We start from the raw sequence: 21,563 nt of genomic DNA, 5'->3' as shown, positions 1-21,563 counted from the left end.
TGTGGTATATGGCCGATATACCACGGCTAAGGGCTGTGTCCAGGCACTCCGTGCCTAAGAACAGCCCTTAGCCGTGGGAAGTTAAGCCTGGGAATTTTGCTTAAATTCATCAAAAAAATTAGCTTATAACAGTGAACCTTTTTTGTGGGATACACAAAAGGCAATTCTAGGTCTTGTGGCATATTTTGGTTAAACTATCCACAAACTCAATGGAATTGCAACCCTCTGCATGCACAGTGCATTTTTCCATCACATGTACAGCTAAGCTAATTCTCGATTGCAACAGCTCATGATCTTCCTTGAATCAGAAGTCCTACCCTCACATCACACCCATTGGCTGTGCTGCTCATGCATTGAATCTGCTCCTCAAGGACATCATGGCACTGAAAACAATGGAAAAACTCTGCAAGAGAGCGAAGGAACTGGTTAGATATGTGAATGGTCATCAAGTTATAGCAGTAATCTAAAGTGAGAAGAATAAGAGCACTACATTGAAGCTGCCCAGCAACACCCGCTGGGGTTTGACAGTCTCCTGGAGGGGAAGGAGTCTCTCCAAGAAATGGCCATATCACAGTCTGCCGATATGGACAGCCTCATCAAGAGGATCCTCCTGGATGATGTATTTTGGGAGAGAGTGGTAAGCAGCCTGAAACTCCTGAAACCTATAGCAGTAGCCATTGCACGGATTGAGGGAGACAATGCCATCCTGTCTGATGTTCAGACTCAGCTTGCAGATGTAAGAGAAGAAATCCGTACTGCCCTGCCCATTTCACTGTTGCTCCAAGCAGAGGAAACTCCAGTTCTGAAATACATCAAAAAGCGTGAAGACTTCTGCCTGAATCCCATACACACTGCAGCGTTCATGTTGGACTCCAAGTATGCTGGCAAAGAGCATCCTGTCTGGTGCAGAGATCAACAAGACCTATGGTGTCATCACTACCATGTCTCGCCACCTTGGCCTGGATGAGGGCAAGTATCCTGGCAGTCTGGTGAAGTATACTTTCCCCTGTTGCCTCCATCATCCTCCAAATCCCACCAACATCAGCCGCCTCAGAGTGCAACTGGTCCTTGTTTGGGAACACACACACCAAAGCATGTAACAGGCTGACCAATACAAGGGTTGAAAAATTGGTGGCCATCGGGGCAAATTTGAGGCTTTTGAGCCTGACAGCGAGCCATCCTCAACAAGGTTGGAAAGTGACAGTAAAGGTGGACATTGAGGAGGTCCAGGGAGAAGACATGGAAGCCTGAGAGGAAGACAACCAAAGCTTTAGTTTCTAGACTATCATTTTACAGATGTATGATGAAAACGTTTTTAGGAGATGCGATGGATCATTGGGGATCATTCAATATTCCCTTTCTTTTGTTGTTCAGTGAAATCATCCCATGTGAAGAGTCAACTCATTTAATTAGTTCAATTCGAAACTACATTTTTTTATTTATTTCTATTGGAAGGATTTAATCATTTGCAATTATGTCTACTTAAGGTAAAAGGTTAATGTTTTTGTCTACATATGATATGGTAAATATATCCAATGCAGAAAACATCGACATTTAATGGTATTAATATTAATTTGCATATATTTCTGTTAATTCCCATATTTTCCCATTAATTCCCATATATTCCTATTAATTCCCACGGAAAGTTTCCACCTCTGAATTTTCCCCAAAATGTGCAACCCTAATTGGCCATATACCACAACCCCTCGTGCCTTATTGCTTAAATAACCAACGTTTCGACAGACAAGCTGTCTTCATCAGGGTATAATGACAAACACTGCAGGTCACTAGTTTATATCATTTCAAAGGACACACAGGTGTCTGTAATCATGGCTGGGTGTGGCTTGATATATTGGTTAATTTACAGATATAAATAGAACATATAAAAACCATGAATGGATAGCATACGAACATAGATGCAATTTGGCTACATAAGCCTATAAACATTTACAATGAATAGCAAATTCACAAGAATGTATTTATATACGCCATGTTTGCTGACGTGCTTGTTGCGTTGCGTGTCATGTACTGTGTTGACGGTTGATGACTCATGGAAACCTTGTGAATCAAGATCAGCATATTCCCACCGCCGGTGACAAAGGCTGTTGTGTTGCGTAAGAAGGGCGTAAGGCGTATTGAGAGGCCGACGGCAGAGAAGGCTAAATATAAGACAGAAGCAGCAGCTGTCTTCCTGCCGGTGAACAGTGGAGATTTCCCCCATTGGGCATCACGCTGACGTTCCATCTGTGATGTTGAAGAAGGGAACTCAGCCTCTCATGACTGGCTCTACTGTCAGCACGTCGTACAGGTGTGTGGGCCAGGAGGATACGTGTGTACACCCATAGGGATTTAGTCAGCACATCTTGCATTTCAATTTTTTTTGTCATTTAGCAGACGCTCTTATCCAGAGCGAGCATTTCGCTTCACTCGCAATAACATCTGCTAAATATGTGTATGTGACCAATAAAATTTGATTTGAAGTAGTGAGTGAATACATTTTAATACCTTTTTCATACTGGTCCCCCATGGGAATCAAACCCACAATGCTGGCACTGCAAGCACCATGCTCTACCAACTGAGCTACACAAGATTATCTTGCACGGGTGTGTAGGGACTGTATGTGTGTGTGTGTGTGTGTGTGTGTGTGTGTGTGTGTGTGTGTGTGTGTGTGTGTGTGTGTGTGTGTGTGTGTGTGTGTGTGTGTGTGTGTGTGTGTGTGTGTGTGTGTGTGTTGGAATGAATAGCACAGGGGTTTGGACATTGTGAACTGGTACCTTCACGCAGGGTGCAACATTGGCCTAATGGACCAACTGAGACAGAAGGAGTTACTCAGAATGAATAGAGAGTAGAGTAGGTGAAAGAGGATGTTTATGGCTGTGCCCTAGCTAGCAATTAGACCTCTGTACTTAATGAGGATTCTCACTGGGCACACGCTGGTTGAATCAACGTTGTCATTTCAATGAATTGACTTCTGTTCCCAGTGGGTTGGCTCTCCCTTTCAGGGCACACAGCAGTAAAGCTCAGCTGCATTTCCCTCCAGCTATCATTCTGAACGAACAGCGGGAGAGGGAGAGAGGGATGAAAGAAGGAGGGAGGGGGAGGCGGGAAATAATGTGAGAAACTGAAAAAGTCAACCAAACCTACAGTACATGTATGTGTGAATGTGTTCATATTAATCAGTATCAGCACACTCTCCTTTTCACCAGGGAACCAGTTTTACCTGACACCTAGTCGCAGAACGCTTTACAGAAAGAATGCCATGCACCATAGGAACATGACAGACCTATGAGTAAAAATGATATGTATTAATGTGTCTGTTTCGCAGGCCTAATGTCTGGGTATTGAAAAGCACTGGCCCTGAAAATGACAATGGAGGGAGCAGGTAGAATGACATAGGCGTTGTACGGACTGTCACAGGGAAATTATAAGGTGTCTTGCAAGCACATTCCGTACGTCAGCGCAATCCCTTCCGCTCTATAAAAATGTTAATCCATTCTACTGTGTGTGTCCTGTTCTGCCACAGTCAACTTCTGCATTTAACACACAATGAACACATTGCAGATGCCAGGACCTCTAACAGAGGAAAGGGTAATAAGATATATCGGTATATTTCTTATCAATTTAAAATGGGCTCCTTCTCTATCATGATACTGTATAATGGCCAACCCACTATAGAACATGGCACTCCTAACTCAAACAGAGACTGATAAAGAATCTTCACACTAGCTCAGTTTGCATACTAACAATCTTGTTTGGAACGTTCAATCACAGCCTGAACAGTGCGAAGGAACAGAAGAAGACAGGACATGGCAGAACAGGACAGGGGAGGCTATTGTCCTCTGTACAAACAGAGGAATTAGACGTGGGGGTCAGAGAGACAATTACACTGCTAGTTATCACCGTTCGCCGTGTGGCTGATGAAAAAAGTAAAAAACCTAATGTACTTGGGCAAAATGAGAGTGTAGCGTCTGTCCATGAAGGCGAGGTCTGTGTCTGTGGTTACAAAAGTAAACATTGGTAGCATGCATGTGATTTATAATGTACTTTTTGAGGGTGTGTGTGAGGGTGCATTTATGAGTGTTCAGGTGGTAGCAAGCTACAGAACACAATACTAACAGCGCCGCGTTAACTTACACAAGCCAAAATCAACACATACAGGTAGTAGATTTGTCTCTTTCTGAGAATAAATAAATAGGGATATGACATGCTGTGTCATCAGCTACCTGTGTGGCTGCAGAGTTGGTCCCGTCCGTCACCTCCACAGTCATGTTGTAGAAGGAGCGCTGCTCAGCGTCCAGTGGCTTAGCGATGATGATGGTGCCCACACCCTTTTCTATGTCAAACAGGCTGTCAGTGTTACCGCCTGCCCAGGAGGGGGGGATAGAGAGCAGAAAAGGTTCGAGACAGAGGGGGAACTGGTTTATTCATCTCTCGCTCTCTTTTCTCTTTCACAAACGTTCTCACTCAATCACTCACACACACTTCTTCTCTCTCTACCTCACACACACCAACCTACTTTTTAATAAGGTGTATGGGTCTGGGATAGTGAAAAACAGGGAAGCACACTGAATTGTGGGTGTGACAGTACTGTGGGGAGTGTATGACCTGAACGATTCCTGGCTCTCTGCCAGGGAATACATAAATAGACAAACACACACAAATACAACATTACACACAAATACAACATTACACACAAAAGCGTACACACATAATCTAACAGGGAGCGGGCATGCACAATCACTCGGATCACAAATACAAGTGTGTGTGTGTGTGTGTGTGTGTGTGTGTGTGTGTGTGTGTGTGTGTGTGTGTGTGTGTGTGTGTGTGTGTGTGTGTGTGTGTTTTGTGTGTGTATCTTCCAACCAATCTGTGAGTAATTACTAGGTTCACAGAGACCCAACAGGACTGTGACAGACTGAAGTATTTCCTCCTCTTCCTGCAAATAACAATTAAGAGACAGTAAACAAGAGAGCCCTGAAAGACTGAATTAACAGAGCCCTAAAAGACTGAGTTAACAGAGCCCTGAAAGACTGAATTAACAGAGCCCTGAAAGACTGAATTAACAGAGCCCTGAAAGACTGAATTAACAGAGCCCTGAAAGACTGAATTAACAGAGCCCTGAAAGACTGAGTTAACAGAGCCCTGAAAGACTGAGTTAACAGAGCCCTGAAAGACTGAGTTAACAGAGCCCTGAAAGACTGAGTTAACAGAGCCCTGAAAGACTGAGTTAACAGAGCCCTGAAAGACTGAATTAACAGAGCCCTGAAAGACTGAGTTAACAGAGCCCTGAAAGACTGAATTAACAGAGCCCTGAAAGACTGAATTAACAGAGCCCTGAAAGACTGAGTTAACAGAGCCCTGAAAGACTGAATTAACAGAGCCCTGAAAGACTGAGTTAACAGAGCCCTGAAAGACTGAATTAACAGAGCCCTGAAAGACTGAGTTAACAGAGCCCTGAAAGACTGAATTAACAGAGCCCTGAAAGACTGAATTAACAGAGCCCTGAAAGACTGAATTAGCAGAGCGCTGAAAGACTGAATTAACAGAGCCCTGAAAGACTGAATTAACAGAGCCCTGAAAGACTGAATTAACAGAGCCCTGAAAGACTGAGTTAACAGAGCCCTGAAAGACTGAATTAACAGAGCCCTGAAAGACTGAATTAACAGAGCCCTGAAAGACTGAATTAACAGAGCCCTGAAAGACTGAATTAACAGAGCCCTGAAAGACTGAGTTAACAGAGCCCTGAAAGACTGAGTTAACAGAGCCCTGAAAGACTGAATTAACAGAGCCCTGAAAGACTGAGTTAACAGAGCCCTGAAAGACTGAATTAACAGAGCCCTGAAAGACTGAATTAACAGAGCCCTGAAAGACTGAATTAACAGAGCCCTGAAAGACTGAATTAACAGAGCCTGTGTCAGAGCTCCAGCCGTGAACGGGCCTTAGTCTGAAATGAGACCACTAAGACCGGCTGTAATTAAACCACAGCCTCATCTCTGCTACCTAATTGATTTAAATGGACATTTTGGCCTCACGTGGATACCAACTCACAGCTCAGAGTGTGGGAATGTAATTTGTAAGTGCGATGTAAGCATGCGTGTATGCATGTTATATGTGTGTATTTATATGTGTGTCTGTGTGTGTCGTGTGTATGAAGGTAAGAGAATGTGAGAATGTGTCTGCTTGTCTGCATGCCTGTGTGTATACTATATGAATGAGGATGTGTGAATGAATGAGATTGTGTGAGTGTGGTTGTGTGTGAGTGCGCGTACTAGCGTATGTGTGTGTGAGTGTACTCGAGGTGCAGACTCAAAGGGATTCCTCCCCGGCGTCTCTGTTTAATAAAGCCATGACCTCAGCCCAGCACCAACTAAGGCTATAACGCTCCACCACTCAACCATAGATGTGTGTCCTATTTGTGATTGGGTTACAATAAACACTTTCAGCTCTCTATCATCTGTCTCTTAAATCATTAGAACTCCAGTGAAGTGGTCCTAATAGCTTTCCTCAAAAGATGTGCAGAAGGAAGACATGAAAAACAGCCACACTCCCTGTCTCTTTCCCTTCACTTCCGCTAACAGTAATCTAGTGCTTTTACGGCTCAGTATGCTGATTAGCATCATATCCGTACCAGATGATTTTACACTCATTAGAGGAGTGCAATATACACTACATGACTAAAAGTATGTGAACACCTGCTTGTCATACATCACAGTCCAAAATCATGGGCATTAATATGGAGTTGGTCCCCCCTATGCTGCTATAACAGCCTCCACTCTTCTGGGAAGGCTTTCCACTAGATGTTGGAACATTGCTTCTGGGTCTTGCTTCAATTCAGTCAAAAGAGCATTAGTGAGATTGGGCACTGATGTTGGGCGATTAGGCCTGGCTCGCAGTCTGTGTTCCAATTCATCCCAATGGTGTTCGATGGGCTTGAGGTCAGGGCTCTGTGCAGGCCAGTCAAGTTCTTCCATACCGATCTCGACCAACCATTTCTGTATGGACCTCGCTTTGTGCACGGGGGCATTGTCATGCTGAAACAGGAAAGGGCCTTCCCCAAACTGTTGCCACAAAGTTGGATATACAGAATCGTCTAGAATGTCATTTTATGCTGTAGTGTTAAGATTTCCCTTCACTGGAACTAAGGGGCCTAGCCCAAACCATGAAAAATAGCCCATTATTCCTCCCGCACCAAACTTTACTGTTGGCACTATGCATTAGGGCAGATAGTATTCTCCTGGCATCCGACAAAACCAGATTTGTCTGTCAGACTGCCAGATGGTGAAGCATGATTCATCACTCCAGAGAACGCATTTCCACTTCTCCATAGTCCAATGGCTGTGAGTTACACACCCCTCCAGCTGACGCTTGGCATTCGCATGGTGATCTTAGGCTTGTGTGCGGCTGCTCGGCCATGGAAACCTATTTCATGAAGCTCCCGACGAACAGTTCTTGTGCTGATGTTGCTTCCAGAGTCAGTTTGGAACTCGGTAGACAGTATTGCAACCGAGAACAGACCATTTTTACTCGCTACGTGCTTCAGCACTCAGCGGTCTCATTCATTTGAAGGGGTGTCCACATACTTTTGTCTATATACACTGCTCAAAAAAATAAAGGGAACACTTAAACAACACATCCTAGATCTGAATGAAAGAAATAATCTTATTAAATACTTTTTTCTTTACATAGTTGAATGTGCTGACAACAAATTCACACAAAAATAATCAATGGAAATCCAATTTATCAACCCATGGAGGTCTGGATTTGGAGTCACACTCAAAATTTAAGTGGAAAACCACACTACAGGCTGATCCAACTTTGATGTAATGTCCTTAAAACAAGTCAAAATGAGGCTCAGTAGTGTGTGTGGCCTCCACGTGCCTGTATGACCTCCCTACAACGCCTGGGCATGCTCCTGATGAGGTGGCAGATGGTCTCCTGAGGGATCTCCTCGAAGACCTGGACTAAAGCATCCGCCAACTCCTGGACAGTCTGTTGTGCAACGTGGCGTTGGTGGATGGAGCGAGACATGATGTCCCAGATGTGCTCAATTGTATTCAGGTCTGGGGAACGGGCGGGCCAGTCCATAGCAACAATGCCTTCCTCTTGCAGGAACTGCTGACACACTCCAGCCACATGAGGTCTAGCATTGTCTTGCATTAGGAGGAACCCAGGGCCAACCGCACCAGCATATGATCTCACAAGGGGTCTGAGGATCTCATCTCGGTACCTAATGGCAGTCAGGCTACCTCTGGCGAGCACATGGAGGGCTGTGCGGCCCCCCAAAGAAATGCCACCCCACACCATGACTGACCCACCGCCAAACCGGTCATGCTGGAGGATGTTGCAGGCAGCAGAACGTTCTCCACGGCGTCTCCAGACTCTGTCACGTCTGTCAAGTGCTCAGTGTGAACCTGCATTCATCTGTGAAGAGCACAGGGCGCCAGTGGCGAATTTGCCAATCTTGGTGTTCTCTGGCAAATGCCAAACGTCCTGCACGGTGTTGGGCTGTAAGCACAACCCCCACCTGTGGACGTCGGGGCCTCATACCACCCTCATGGAGTCTGTTTCTGACCGTTTGAGCAGACACATGCACATTTGTGGCCTGCTGGAGGTCATTTTGCAGGGCTCTGGCAGTGCTCCTCCTTGCACAAAGGCGGAGGTAGCGGTCCTGCTGCTGGGTTGTTGCCCTCCTACGGCCTCCTCCACGTCTCCTGATGTACTGGCCTGTCTCCTGGTAGCGCCTGATCTGGACACTACGCTGACAGACACAGCAAACCTTCTAGCCACAGCTCGCATTGATGTGCCATCCTGGATGAGCTGCACTACCTGAGCCACTTGTGTGGGTTGTAGACTCCGTCTCATGCTACCACTAGAGTGAAAGCACCGCCAGCATTCAAAAGTGACCAAAACATCAGCCAGGAAGCATAGGAACTGAGAAGTGGTCTGTGGTCCCCACCTGCTGAACCACTCCTTTATTGGGGGTGTCTTGCTTATTGCCTATAATTTCTACCTGTTGTCTATTCCATTTGCACAACAGCATGTGAAATTTATTGTCAATCAGTGTTGCTTCCTGAGTGGACAGTTTGATTTCACAGAAGTGTGATTGACTTGGAGTTACATTGTGTTGTTTAAGTGTTCCCTTTATTTTTTTGAGCAGTATATATAGTTTACATGAAAATAAAGGAAAGTGTACAGTATTAAGAAAAATAAGCCGTTCAAGAGTATTCAAATTCAACCATGGAGGCTTCAGAAGGCTGAGTCTGTCTGTCTGTCTGTCTGTCTGTCTGTCTGTCTGTCTGTCTGTCTGTCTGTCTGTCTGTCTGTCTGTCTGTCTGTCTGTCTGTCTGTCTGTCTGTCTGTCTTGTCTGTCTGTCTGTCTGTCTGTCTGTCTGTCTGTCTGTCTGTCTGTCTGTCTGTCTGTCTGTCTGTCTGTCTGTCTGTCTGTCTGTCTGGAGCCATCCTATATGACCCAACCAACCAAACGCTCCAATTCGGGAAAGGAGGAACTGAGGTTTGGCACGGCAGCAACCGGGCAGACAGAAAAATAACAGTTCCCTTCCACCAAATTATAGAGGGGAAACCGAATCCTCCGCAACAAGGCTGTTATTAAACCCTCTGTTGAACGCTAAAATTGCTTCCCTCAGTCTCTCCATTCAGATTAGTAAGGGAAGCCGCTCCAGTGCTTAAAAACACTCTGGCAGGCAGGACAACCGATAAAGAGGCATATTTATCTTCCTTTCAACGAAGGAGGAGGGGATGAAGATAGCGTTTGTCGTAAACAGATAAAACAAAGCAAATGAACAAATGAAGAGGGAAATGAGGACAAGCGTCACACTGTTCGGAAATGAGTTAATGAGTACAACAACGCCTTCTTTAACCTATTGGGGCTCGGGGGCAGTATTGAGACATTTTGAAAAAAATATGTGCCCATTTTTAACTGCCTCCTACACCAACTCAGAAGCTAGGATATGCATATTATTAACACATTCGGATAGAAAACACTCTGAATTTTCTAAAACAGTTTGAATGGTGTCTGTAAGTATAACAAAACTCATATTGCAGGCAAAAACCTGTGAAAAATAGATCAAAAAAAAAATGTGAATTTTGGGACTGTACTATTTAGTGTCATTGTTTTATAGATACCATAGTGAGAAAGGATTCATTTCGCAACACCTACGGCTTCCACTAGATGTCAACGATCTTTATAAAGTTGTTTGAAGCGTCTATGATAAACAGAGAGCAAATTAGAATATAAGGAAGTTGACATGTCATCACTTCATTTTTTGGCGCCTGCGCATAAATCTGAGAAACGTGAGTTTGTCATCATTTTTTATCTAGACATAGGATAGGTTGTGTGAAAATATTACTGATGTTTAACGTTAAAAATGGACCAAAAGATTAATGCTAAACAACATTTGACATGTTTGAACGAACATAAATAGATTATTTACTAGGTTTTTTTAGCTTTTCGGCGTGATTTTACCAGCCCCCCACCACGTTTTGTGGGAGCAGTACTTGGTGTTATTTGGACATAAATTATGAACTTTGTCAAAAGAAACCACATTTGTTCCGGACCTGGAATGCCTTCCGGACCTGGGATCCTGCCTTCTGATGGAGATAATCAAAGGTAAGGGGGTATTTACAATGTTATTATCGATTTTAGATGATGCTAACTGTATAGCATAGCCTGTTGTTCTTAGCATAGCACCCCGTTTATTGCAAAATGTGATTTCCCAGTAAAGTTATTTTGAGATCTGGCCATTCGGTAGCAATTACGAGATGATAATATATTATTCTTTGAATGACAATATTATAATTTACCAATGTTTTCGAATAGTAATTTTGTTATGTTCACCGGAAGCATTTCAGAGAAGAAAAAATCTGAATTTCACGCTACTGTAAAATGCTGTTTTTGGATATAAATATGAACTTGATGGAACAAAAAATGCATGTATTGTATAACATAATGTCCTAGGAGTGTCATCTGATGGAGATTGACAAAAGTTAGTGCATAATTCAAGCTGGTTTCTGCTTTTGGTGACGCCTGACCTTGAATTGAAAATGGATGTTTGTACTTTTGTGGCTATGTACTGTCCTAACATAATCTAACTTTATGCTTTTGCCGTAAAGCCTCTTTGAAAATCGAACAATGTGGTTAGATTAAGGAGATGTTTATCATTTAAATTGTGTAAAATAGTTGATTGTTTGAGAAATTGAAATTATTAGATTTTTGATGTTTTGAATTTCCAGCCTTGTTAGCAATCCCGGCTCGGGGTTCATTGCTAACCTGTAGCCCCAACAGGTTTTAACTAGCTTTAATCGGTTGAGAAAATGGCTAGGTTATAGTGCGTGGTTGAGTGAGTGGTTGAGTGGTTGAGTGAGTGGTGAGTGAGTGAGTGAGTGAGTGAGTGAGTGAGTGAGTGAGTGAGTGAGTGAGTGAGTGAGTGAGTGAGTGAGTGAGTGAGTGAGTGAGTGAGTGGAGAGCCTGGGATTTCTGGGATTGATTGGTATAGGCTGGACAGGGGACACAGGATAAAACTGAATTGGCATCATTTTCACGGTCATGCTTTGTATGGATTGACTTGACATATAGAACCCAGCTGTCTGGATTGACTTGATATATAGAACCCAGCTGTCTAGATTGACTTGATATATAGAACCCAGCTGTCTGAATTGACTTGATATATAGAACCCAGCTGTCTGTATTGACTTGATATATAGAACCCAGCTGTCTGAATTGACTTGATATATAGAACCCAGCTGTCTGGATTTACTTGATATATAGAACCCAGCTGTCTAGATTGACTTGATATATAGAACTCAGCTGTCTGAATTGACTTGATATATAGAACCCAGCTGTCTGAATTGACTTGATATATAGAACCCAGCTGTCTGAATTGACTTGATATATAGAACCCAGATGTCTGGATTGACTTGATGTATAGAACTCAGCTGTCTAGATTGACTTGATATATAGAACCCAGCTGTCTAGATTGACTTGATATATAGAACTCAGCTGTCTGGATTGACTTGATATATAGAACCCAGCTGTCTGAATTGACTTGATATATAGAACCCAGCTGTCTGGATTGACTTGATATATAGAACCCAGCTGTCTAGATTGACTTGATATATAGAACCCAGCTGTCTGAATTGACTTGATATATAGAACCCAGCTGTCTGGATTGACTTGATATATAGAACCCAGCTGTCTGAATTGACTTGATATATAGAACCCAGCTGTCTAGATTGACTTGATATATAGAACTCAGCTGTCTGGATTGACTTGATATATAGAACCCAGCTGTCTGAATTGACTTGATATATAGAACCCAGCTGTCTGGATTGACTTGATATATAGAACCCAGCTGCTCAGAATATAGTGTAGGGTTGTGGTGGCTCGTCTATAAGAGGACAACTCCATGATGTGTTTATAGGATGTGGTGGCTGGGTGGTTGAAATGGCAAACGTTGAGTGGTTAAAACGGCATCCATTTGGATGGTGTGTGTGTGTTTAGGAGGTTGAATAGCAGCTAAATAATAGTCAAATGGTTGTGTTATACTTTCTGGACAGTAATACGTTTAGCAGTGGATTAGTGTGTGTGTGCAGGCACATAATTAACTGTGTGTGTGTGTGTGTGTGTGTGTGTGTGTGTGTGTGTGTGTGTGTGTGTGTGTGTGTGTGTGTGTGTGTGTGTGTGTGTGTGTGAGGGGAATTCAGAAGCAGTTGTACATGTTTGTGTGTATGTATCTGGTATGTGTTTGGAGAGTGTGTGTGTCTGTGTGTGTGTGTGTGTGTCTGAGGGGAATTCAGAAGCAGTTGTACATGTTTGTGTGTATGTATCTCGTATGTGTGTGTGCGTGGTATTCTGGTGAATAATGGCCTGTGATGTGGGGGGGGGTCTGGCCCCGTAAATCAATCACAGTGTTTAGCCCCTCTACTCTCACCTGGCCCCTGAGCCCACACACACACACACACACACACACACACACACACACACACACACACACACACACACACACACACATTTCTGGGCACTTCACTCCATCAATAATCCCTCCATCCCTAAGGCTGCACCACCTACGTTTTCCCTCTCTCTCTACCTTTCACTAATCCCCCCTCTACAATTCTCTGCCCTCCATTTCATCTTTCCTTTAATCACTGAAGCTGCTCTTCTCTCTTCCTCATCTGACCTCTGCTCCTTCGATCTATCATAAGTCTCTCCTCTTTCTCCTCTACTTTCCACCTATTTTCCCTCTAGCCCTCTCTTTATTTCCCTCACATTTTCTCCTGTCCTCTTTCTCTTTCCCTCTCTTTATCTTTATCCCCCTCCTTATCTCTCTCCACCCCTACCACTCACCTCTCCCTCTCTCTCCATCCTCTCCCTGTTGGTTCCTCTGGTTGGAGAGGTGCCTGTGGCAGAGCAACAGACCGTTACAGTGAGGGACTCTCTCTAACCAGGGGCACAGTGACCATGAGCTCACCCTTGACCCACAACTCCCACACCTCCCACTAACCAGCCATCCGCTTAATTGGGTCGTCAGTGGGATGTGTGTAATAATATAGTGTGTGTGTGTCTGAACGTGTGTGTGTGTGAGTGCAAAATAGTGTGTGTATTTTATGTGTGGGTAAGCGTCTGTGTGTGCCCATGGGTGTGTGCCTGCATGTTCCTGCATGTGTGTCCCTGTGTGTGTGTGTTTCCGCCTCTGTGAGTGTGTAGTGTGTGTTGCTCACAGCTCAGGGGTGGTGGGCATGATGTTTCCCCAAACACTGATGCTTTAGCAGGCCATTAAACACAGCTGTCACCAAGGTCGCTCAGGGGTCATTGCCATGGCAGCAGTTATGGGCTTCGCTATAAAGGGAGATCACAGGGTCTGATAGACAATTTAGTACAGCAAGGAATTTCTCCAAAACGAATCACTTATGTTAACCTTGGAAGAAAGGGTTACAATGTACATTATACAGGTGGGAAGCACACACAGACACACCAACACACTCTCTAATGAGCTTCTGTGTGGGATGTACATTATAAATTATTTGTAAAAACACACAAACACACACATGTACACACACACACACACACACACACAAAACACAAACTTCTGTGAAGGGAAAACACCTTTCACCTGTCCAGCCCCCTTTGTCTCCAACCAACCAATCAGAAGAAGGCGTGAGCAGCACTGGGCACACAGTGAATGATGGGAAAAGCACAGGTGAATGATGGGTAAAATAAAAGAGGAAGCAAAGGAAAAGGAAGCAGAAAAAAGCAGATCGGAGTCAAACTGAGATACCTTCTGTGGAACAGTTCCTGCCACAAGCGGTCTGCAGTATATAGAACATCTCCCGGAAAGGCCTGGGACCTTCCAGACACGAAGCATTGAGAGAGGAGAGAAAAGGGAGGGAGAGAAGAGGAGAGAAAGGGTGAGACAGGGAGAAAGGAAAGAGACGGGGTGAAGGGGAATTGGAGAGGAGGAGAGACAGAAAGGGGGAGGAGAGGGAAAGAGAGAGGGTGAGGAAGGGTAAGGGTAAGAGGGGAGGGGGAGGAGGAGGAGGAGGAGGAAAGAGAAGGTGAGGAAAGGAAGAACAGGGAGATATATAGTGCAAATGGAGGAGGAATTACGAGGAGGGAGAGGGAAGAGAGAGATGTGATCCCAGAGGAGAAAACGAGTGAGGCATTGAGCAGAGAAGAGAGGAGAAGAGGAGGAGAGGGGCATACAGGAGAGTAGAGTATTAGGCCAGAGAGAGCAGCCATAGTCAGAGAGAGCCTAGAGCTGGAAGAACAAGCCAGAAGGTATCTCCAACTGGAACACACACTGACCGCCACTGCTCAGTGACAACAAAAGAGAGATGGATCATGGAGCATTCCTGGAAACGCGGTCCTGGCCGTGTAGTCAATCCACTTGTCTCTGGGCTGAATGCTCTCAACATAAACTCACCTACCCACAGTACAGTTCGGCTAGAGAACTATCAGCTTTATAAATATTATATTACATTATGTAAACAATTGTTATATAGATGGACCACAATCAAGTCATAGAAAGGGTTACAAGTTATGGGCATAATCATATTAACTCTAACAAAACTTATATTCTAATAAAACTAAATGGGTTTTGCAATATTGATTAAATTAATTAAAATAATTAAAGCAAGATTAAAACTGACTGGCTTTAACAATAATTGATTCAGGAAACGATATGGATTTGACAAATGTCGCTGTTCGTTGGCAGAAAAATGCAGATACGTAAACTAGATATTACATAATCTTGTTGAGCGTTTTATGTGGATAAAATTGGACTTCAAAAGATCAAAAAGTTTTCAAATGAATGAAATACTTGTAAGTGTGGCATGTCCTTGGCATTTCAAGCCTCTTAAAGGGACATTGCACTGATCTTACACAACATTCTTTACCATGAGAATAAGACAGTAAATTGTGTCTGAAATCAGCATGTCAAAGACATTCTTAGCAGCTGAAATTGGTATAATAAGCTTAATCCTTATGGTAAAAAAACAGCATGAATATTTAAGCACTTTAAAGGGGTAGTTCATTTCAAAATGTAAGTTTGTCAATGTTGTCAATCTTCCAAAGAGAGTGAATTAATTAAGCACATGGCATTTCTCTCCATTAGAGTTCCTGGCAGGGACTTTGAGACATCTCAATTGCTTCTCCACTGACATACAGACCTTTACAGCCGGTGGTGTGTGCTAAAATCGCCATGGTGACCGTGGGATGGCAGAGGAGAGAGAGAGACACGCTGGCAACAGAACATGCAGTGAGGTCACAGTACCTGAGCTGGGCCTCACGCACAAACACGCACATCAAACCAAACCAAACCGTCAGCCCAAACACCATGCACCAATAATGGTACATAACCTACCTGACTGACAGCCACCTCAGCCAATCAGATACATCGCTCCCCCTAACAAGCCCTCCACCAGCCCCCGCCTCTGGGCAGTGCCTTACCTGTGATGTCAAACCAGAGGGGGTTGGAGCTCTGTTGCATGGAGACCACACCCACTATCTCGGCCACCTTGTCACTCTCCATGATGGTGAAGTTGTAGTACTGCTCGTCGAACAGCAGGGGGGCCACTGAGGCCGAGGGCCTACGGATCCACTCGATGTGCAGGCGGGCCGTCGACCACTTCTGGGGACGGCCATTATCTGTGGCTTTGATCTGGGGATGGGGAGGAAAGAAGACAAGGAGGAGGGAAAGAGGAAAAGGATTGGAGAAAGAGAGCGTTACAGACAGAAAGAGAGAACAAGGATCAGAGAAATGGAGGGGAGGTGATAGATTTTCACATTAATTATTATTCGTCACAGAGAGGGTGAGAGTGGCGAGAGGAACGCCAAAGGAGCCACAGACGCATTATAGACAGAGTGATATACTGTAGTGTAGCAGAAAACATCATGAAATACATTGAGAGTTCATAGTTCATATAGCCTACTTCACAAAAAGGAACATTTTACGTTTTTATATTTGTCTAAGTGAAAGATAGAAGAGAACAAGATAAAAGAGAGAAGAGAGAGATGGGGGAGAGAGAGTGGGTAAAACAAGACAAAGAGAATGGTAGTTGGTTAGAAAGTTCAAAGGTCACATACAGTGAGGATGTCGTAGCTCCCGGCGGTGAACTGCTTCCGTGACGACACCACCGCCGTCTTGGGGTCGATGAAGAACTTGCCATCCTCGTTGCCGTCGACGATGCTGTAGGAGAGGTCAGCGTTAACTCCTTCATCCCTGTCGTAGGCAAAGGCCCTGTAGATAGACTCTCCTCTTTTCCTCCTGTCCCTCTCTGGTAGCTTGATCTGATACACCTTCTCTGGGAACGAGGGCTTGTTGTCATTCTCATCAAGTACGTGGACGATCACCCACACCGTGGAGTGTTTAGGGCTGGGACCGCCGTCCGACACCGTGACCTGCGTATCCACACACACACAACCGCAGACAGACACACACACACACGCACAGCGACAGTGACAAACATAGACACACACACAGAGACATACATACGCACACACAGACAAAAAAACACATACAGACACACACACACACAAACATTTACACGTGTAAACACACACACACAACAGAGAGAAAAAAAATACGACAATTGTTAAGATTCACATCAGTTTCTTTCCCTGTTTTTTTTCCCTGCGTTTGTCTGACAACTGGAACACATTGTCATATTTCCAAAGTGGAGATCGCTTTGCCTTGTATCTTCTTTCCTGTGTTCTGACAGCTAATTAATCTGTCTCTGCTCCTACTTCCACCATGACGGAGAGCCTCTTGTAGATAAATGCAAAGGGGGGAGGGGCCAGAGGATGAGTTAGCCAACAACAGATGAAATCCACCGTCCCGTCCATAAAATAAATGTATATTCATTTTCGGGGGGAGATAAAGGACGTCGCTAGCAGCCATCAATTCAACACAAAGCTACAATTAATTTCCCAAGCACTTATTGTTGGGTTCGTTTAAAAAGTCCATCTGTCATTTTCTAAATGACACAGTGATGAGGTGCCATAGATATATGGAGAGAAATGCTAATGAATTACAGACAGAGAGAGAGAGAGACAGAGACAGAGAAAGAGAGAGACAGAGACACACACAGAGAGAGAGAGAGCGACAGAGACACAGAGAGAGAGAGAGAGAGAGAGAGAGAGAGAGAGAGGGGTGGAGCAGGGGCAGTAGTGGGGGAGAGAGGGAGGGAGATAGGGAGAGGAGGGAAGGAGGGAGGTGGCTGAGAAAGACAACAGGGGAGTGTGAAAGGAACATAAATGACAGCATAAGGGAAGAAGAGAGGAAGAAGGAGAAACGAAGGACTCCAAGCCTGTGGCGGTTGACCCCTCTGTGAGTGAAGGTCATCTGCTCTGTTCAGCACAGTGAGAGAGAGGTAGAGACAGAGGGAATAGGGTGAACAAGCAAGTGGCGGCCAACACCTCACAGGACAACAATGTTCACTGAAGGTCGACATTAACAGCTCTCCATTCATCAGAGAGAGAGATAGAGGAGAGAGAACCTGAGAGAGAAACAGAATGAAAGAGAGACAGAAGAGCTTGGAGAATACATTAGATAGGTACGCGTGTCCGGCCTGCCAACAACATACAGCAGCACAGCACTGCAGCACAAGGACAACACAGACAAGCTAGCATACACTGAACATATGCTAATGCAGCTAAAACATGCTAATATACTGTTTACACTAAGCTATATCCACTGATTATACACATGCATTATTAAAGAAGACCCTACAGCCATTGAACTATCAGTGTATTATGAATATGTTAACATGAAACAGGCAATTTAAGTGGTTGGGATAAGACTGAGGAGGAGAAGCGATTGAGAGGAGCGTTTCATAAGGACTGATTGGGCACTGATTGAGTACTGTAGGTTTGAGTAGAGAGTAGCATGGGTGGGTGGGGAATAAAGAATGCCAGCTGTTGGAAACACCAAAGGCAGACGATGCTTGTCTGTGTGCCACTGAGTACGGTTACATGCACACAATAATGTGATTATTGTGGATCATCAGATTAATATAATAGAAGAACGATTTCCCTAATAATCCTGTTTACATGGAAACATCTGAAATCAGGCTCCCTGATGGCACTCTGATAAATGCAGAAAATCACCAATCAAAATAAACGTTCTACCACCCTTTTTCTCCCCAATGTCATGACTTGCCCTGTTGGGTGAAGATTATAGGCGCCAGATTCCCCCCCCTCTCTCCCCCCACCAGTTTTATGACCGGTCGTAAATACCGTGTAGAAACTTTGGGTTTGGCTGGTTTGAGGGGAAAGAAACCTCTTTGTTACAAGGAGATTCCTCCCACCAAAACGGTAACATCAAAAGGTTGAATAATGAAACAATATTTTTGTAGTCCAAGCGGTTGGAGTTGTCCGTGGGCACTTAAAGGACAATTATGTCAGATCAGTTGTGTTTTGGGATCCCATGAAGGACAGTATAACAACACAACTGTTTCTCTGAATGTGTACATTTCCCAGTGATCAGATTCACATCCAAATGTTGGTGAGCTGATATGATTAAATATGAAACTATTAGTGAGAAGATGTAATGTCATGTTAGCCTTCTAAATGAGAGATTTGTTTTTCATATGAAGTCCTAACCACGCCCACGTGAGCACAGACAATAAATAGCACTCGTGACAAAATTTTAATTAGACCAGAAGACGTGAGGACGCAGTCCACACTTCATGAATGGTTAAGAAATCTACAAAACAAACGACTACACATTCACAGTCTGCAGCTGTATATGTAAAATAGTCTAGGAAACTCGACCGAAGACGAGAAAATAACATTTCCCTATCGAATGACCGAATGGTACTCTGAAAGATCCATTCTAAAGACATTTCCCTATCAAAAGACAATGGTACTCTGAAAGATTAATTCCAAAGAACATTTCCCTATCAAAAGACCATTGGTACGCCTGACATAACCATTATAACAGCGGATAAGCTACAACCACGAAAAACATTATGACTTCTGGGGAACACAACCAGCGACTTTCTATCGACTGACTCTCCAGCAGACGGACCGGCGATTTCAACAGAGACAACAAAAGGCATACAATCGTAAATATGTACATTGTAATTATTTTCGAATGAGCGGCCATTCTTGTGTAAAGTATTAGCATTTCCATGAGCATAGTTATCAGCTGTGTGTACGATAATGAAGTCCTTTGTCTTTTCTCCCGCTCTTTCTTACATGACCCTGCCTTTTCATTTTGTGTAACAAGCCGTCATATTGGTTTAGTCCACTAGGGACTTTTCATTGCATTATGTAGTACTCAATGTTTAAGCTATTCTGTTTGTGTGTTTATGTAATTCTGTGTGATTATTTAGTTAGTTGGTAAATAAATAATTAAGCCAATTTGTATATTGCTGATTCATCATTTATGCTATGGTTCGTGCAGATATCCAAGGATTTTGTGACATTCAGAACGAGACTGATAGAAGATAACAATTAATTAATGACTGATTGATGACTGAAATGTAAGAGATATTTATATCTTTAGAGTTAATTCGCTAAACGGTAACTCATTAAACAAACTTTTTCCATGGTGCCCCAAGATTACTACTTAAATAATTGTTACATGAGTAATTTAATCATCATAATAATTAAACATTGTTAATGTTGGCTATCATCCCATTAATGATAGCCAAGACACGGCACCAATTTCGTGATATCCAATTGGTAGTTACAGTCTTGTCTCATCGATGCAACTCCCGTACGGACTCGGGAGAGGCGAAGGTCGAGAGCGTGCGTCCTCCGAAACACGACCCCGCCAAGCCGCACTGCTTCTTGACACACTGCTCGCTTAACCCGGAAGCCAGCCGTACACCTGGCGACCATGTCAGCATGCATTGCGCCTGGCCTGCTACAGGAGTCGCTAGTGAGCGATGGCACAAAAACATCCCTGGTGGCCAAACCCTGCCCTAACCAGGACAACGCTTGGCAGATTGTGCGCCGCCCCATGGGTCTCCCAGTAAAGGATGGCTGCGACAGAGCCTGGACTCGAACCAGGATCTCTATTGGCACAGCTAGCACTGCAATGCAGTGCCTTAGACCACTGCGCCCATGTTATTTTCGCTAAGCATATTTGACTCTGAGCTCGAACATATAACGTTGGCATGTAAAAACAACTTCTAAGACACATACATTCAGTTGTTCCGAACTCAATTACATTTGATTCATTTAGCAGATGCTCTTATCCAGAGCGACTTACAGTAGTGAACGCATACATTTTCAATCATACTGGTCCCCCGTGGGAATCGAACCCAGCAACCAGGCGTTGCAAGTGCCATGATTTTGACCTTACGCTGATTAAGATAAGCAGAGTAAGGTGTTAACATGACTCTTGCACAATCTGCCTACTGCGATCATCAGTTTAATAGTTTAATATTGAATTATTACTGTGCATCTAAACGTACTCACTGACAGTAGTGCCAGAAAGGCCTCATCTAGAACCACAAAGCAGCAACAACACAACATGTTTTGGACAAAATAGCTAAAGAGTTGGAGTCTAGAGTGGAAAAATGCTTTTCTCACTGAAGTTGAAGTTACAGTACAACTTTTATGATAGATTTTGACAGGCTCCACTCCTTTGTTTTCTCGCTGTCTTGCTTTTCTCTCTCTCTCTGACAGGAATGAAAGTTGGTGAAGTCACCCTGAGACATGGAAAACGAGAAACTTTCACAGACGAGTGTGAAGATGTTGTTACAGACACACTATCCTAGTAGAAACACACAACCTTACTGGAAACACACTACCCTACCACAAACACACAACAACAAACACACCACCCTACCAGAAACACACTATCCTACTAGAAACACAGCACCTTACTGGAAACACACTACCCTACTAGAAAGACACTACCCTACTACAAACACACAACAACAAACAAACCACCCTACCAGAAACACATTATCCTACTATAAACACATCACCTTACTGGAAACACACTACCCTACTAGAAACACACTACCCTACTACAAACACAAAACAACAAACATACCACCCTACTAGAAACACACTACCCTACTCGAAACACACT

At 43.9% G+C, this 21,563-nt stretch overlaps 1 protein-coding gene across 10 annotated transcripts in view; it reads right to left on the bottom strand.

The window, feature by feature from the left end:
- LOC106581345 (protocadherin Fat 3) overlaps positions 1 to 21,563 on the bottom strand; it is a 485,897-nt gene that overhangs the window by 199,535 nt on the left and 264,799 nt on the right. For 7 of the 10 annotated variants that reach the window (XM_045703948.1, XM_045703947.1, XM_045703950.1 and 4 more), the window contains 4 exons: positions 16,598 to 16,912; positions 15,962 to 16,172; positions 14,292 to 14,360; positions 4,224 to 4,363 (listed from right to left, as the gene is read on the bottom strand). In XM_045703948.1, coding sequence (XP_045559904.1) covers positions 4,224 to 4,363; positions 14,292 to 14,360; positions 15,962 to 16,172; positions 16,598 to 16,912 — 735 coding nt within the window. The remainder of the gene's footprint in view (positions 1 to 4,223; positions 4,364 to 14,291; positions 14,361 to 15,961; positions 16,173 to 16,597; positions 16,913 to 21,563) is intronic. The other 3 variants (XM_045703952.1, XM_045703955.1, XM_045703957.1) reach the window with 1 other exon arrangement.

This window comes from Salmo salar, chromosome ssa20 (genome assembly GCF_905237065.1).
Source record: "Salmo salar chromosome ssa20, Ssal_v3.1, whole genome shotgun sequence".
NCBI classification, from domain to species: domain Eukaryota; kingdom Metazoa; phylum Chordata; class Actinopteri; order Salmoniformes; family Salmonidae; genus Salmo; species Salmo salar.
The sequence above is the reverse complement of the archived record's forward strand: the minus strand, read 5'-3'. Positions and strand labels throughout refer to the sequence as shown.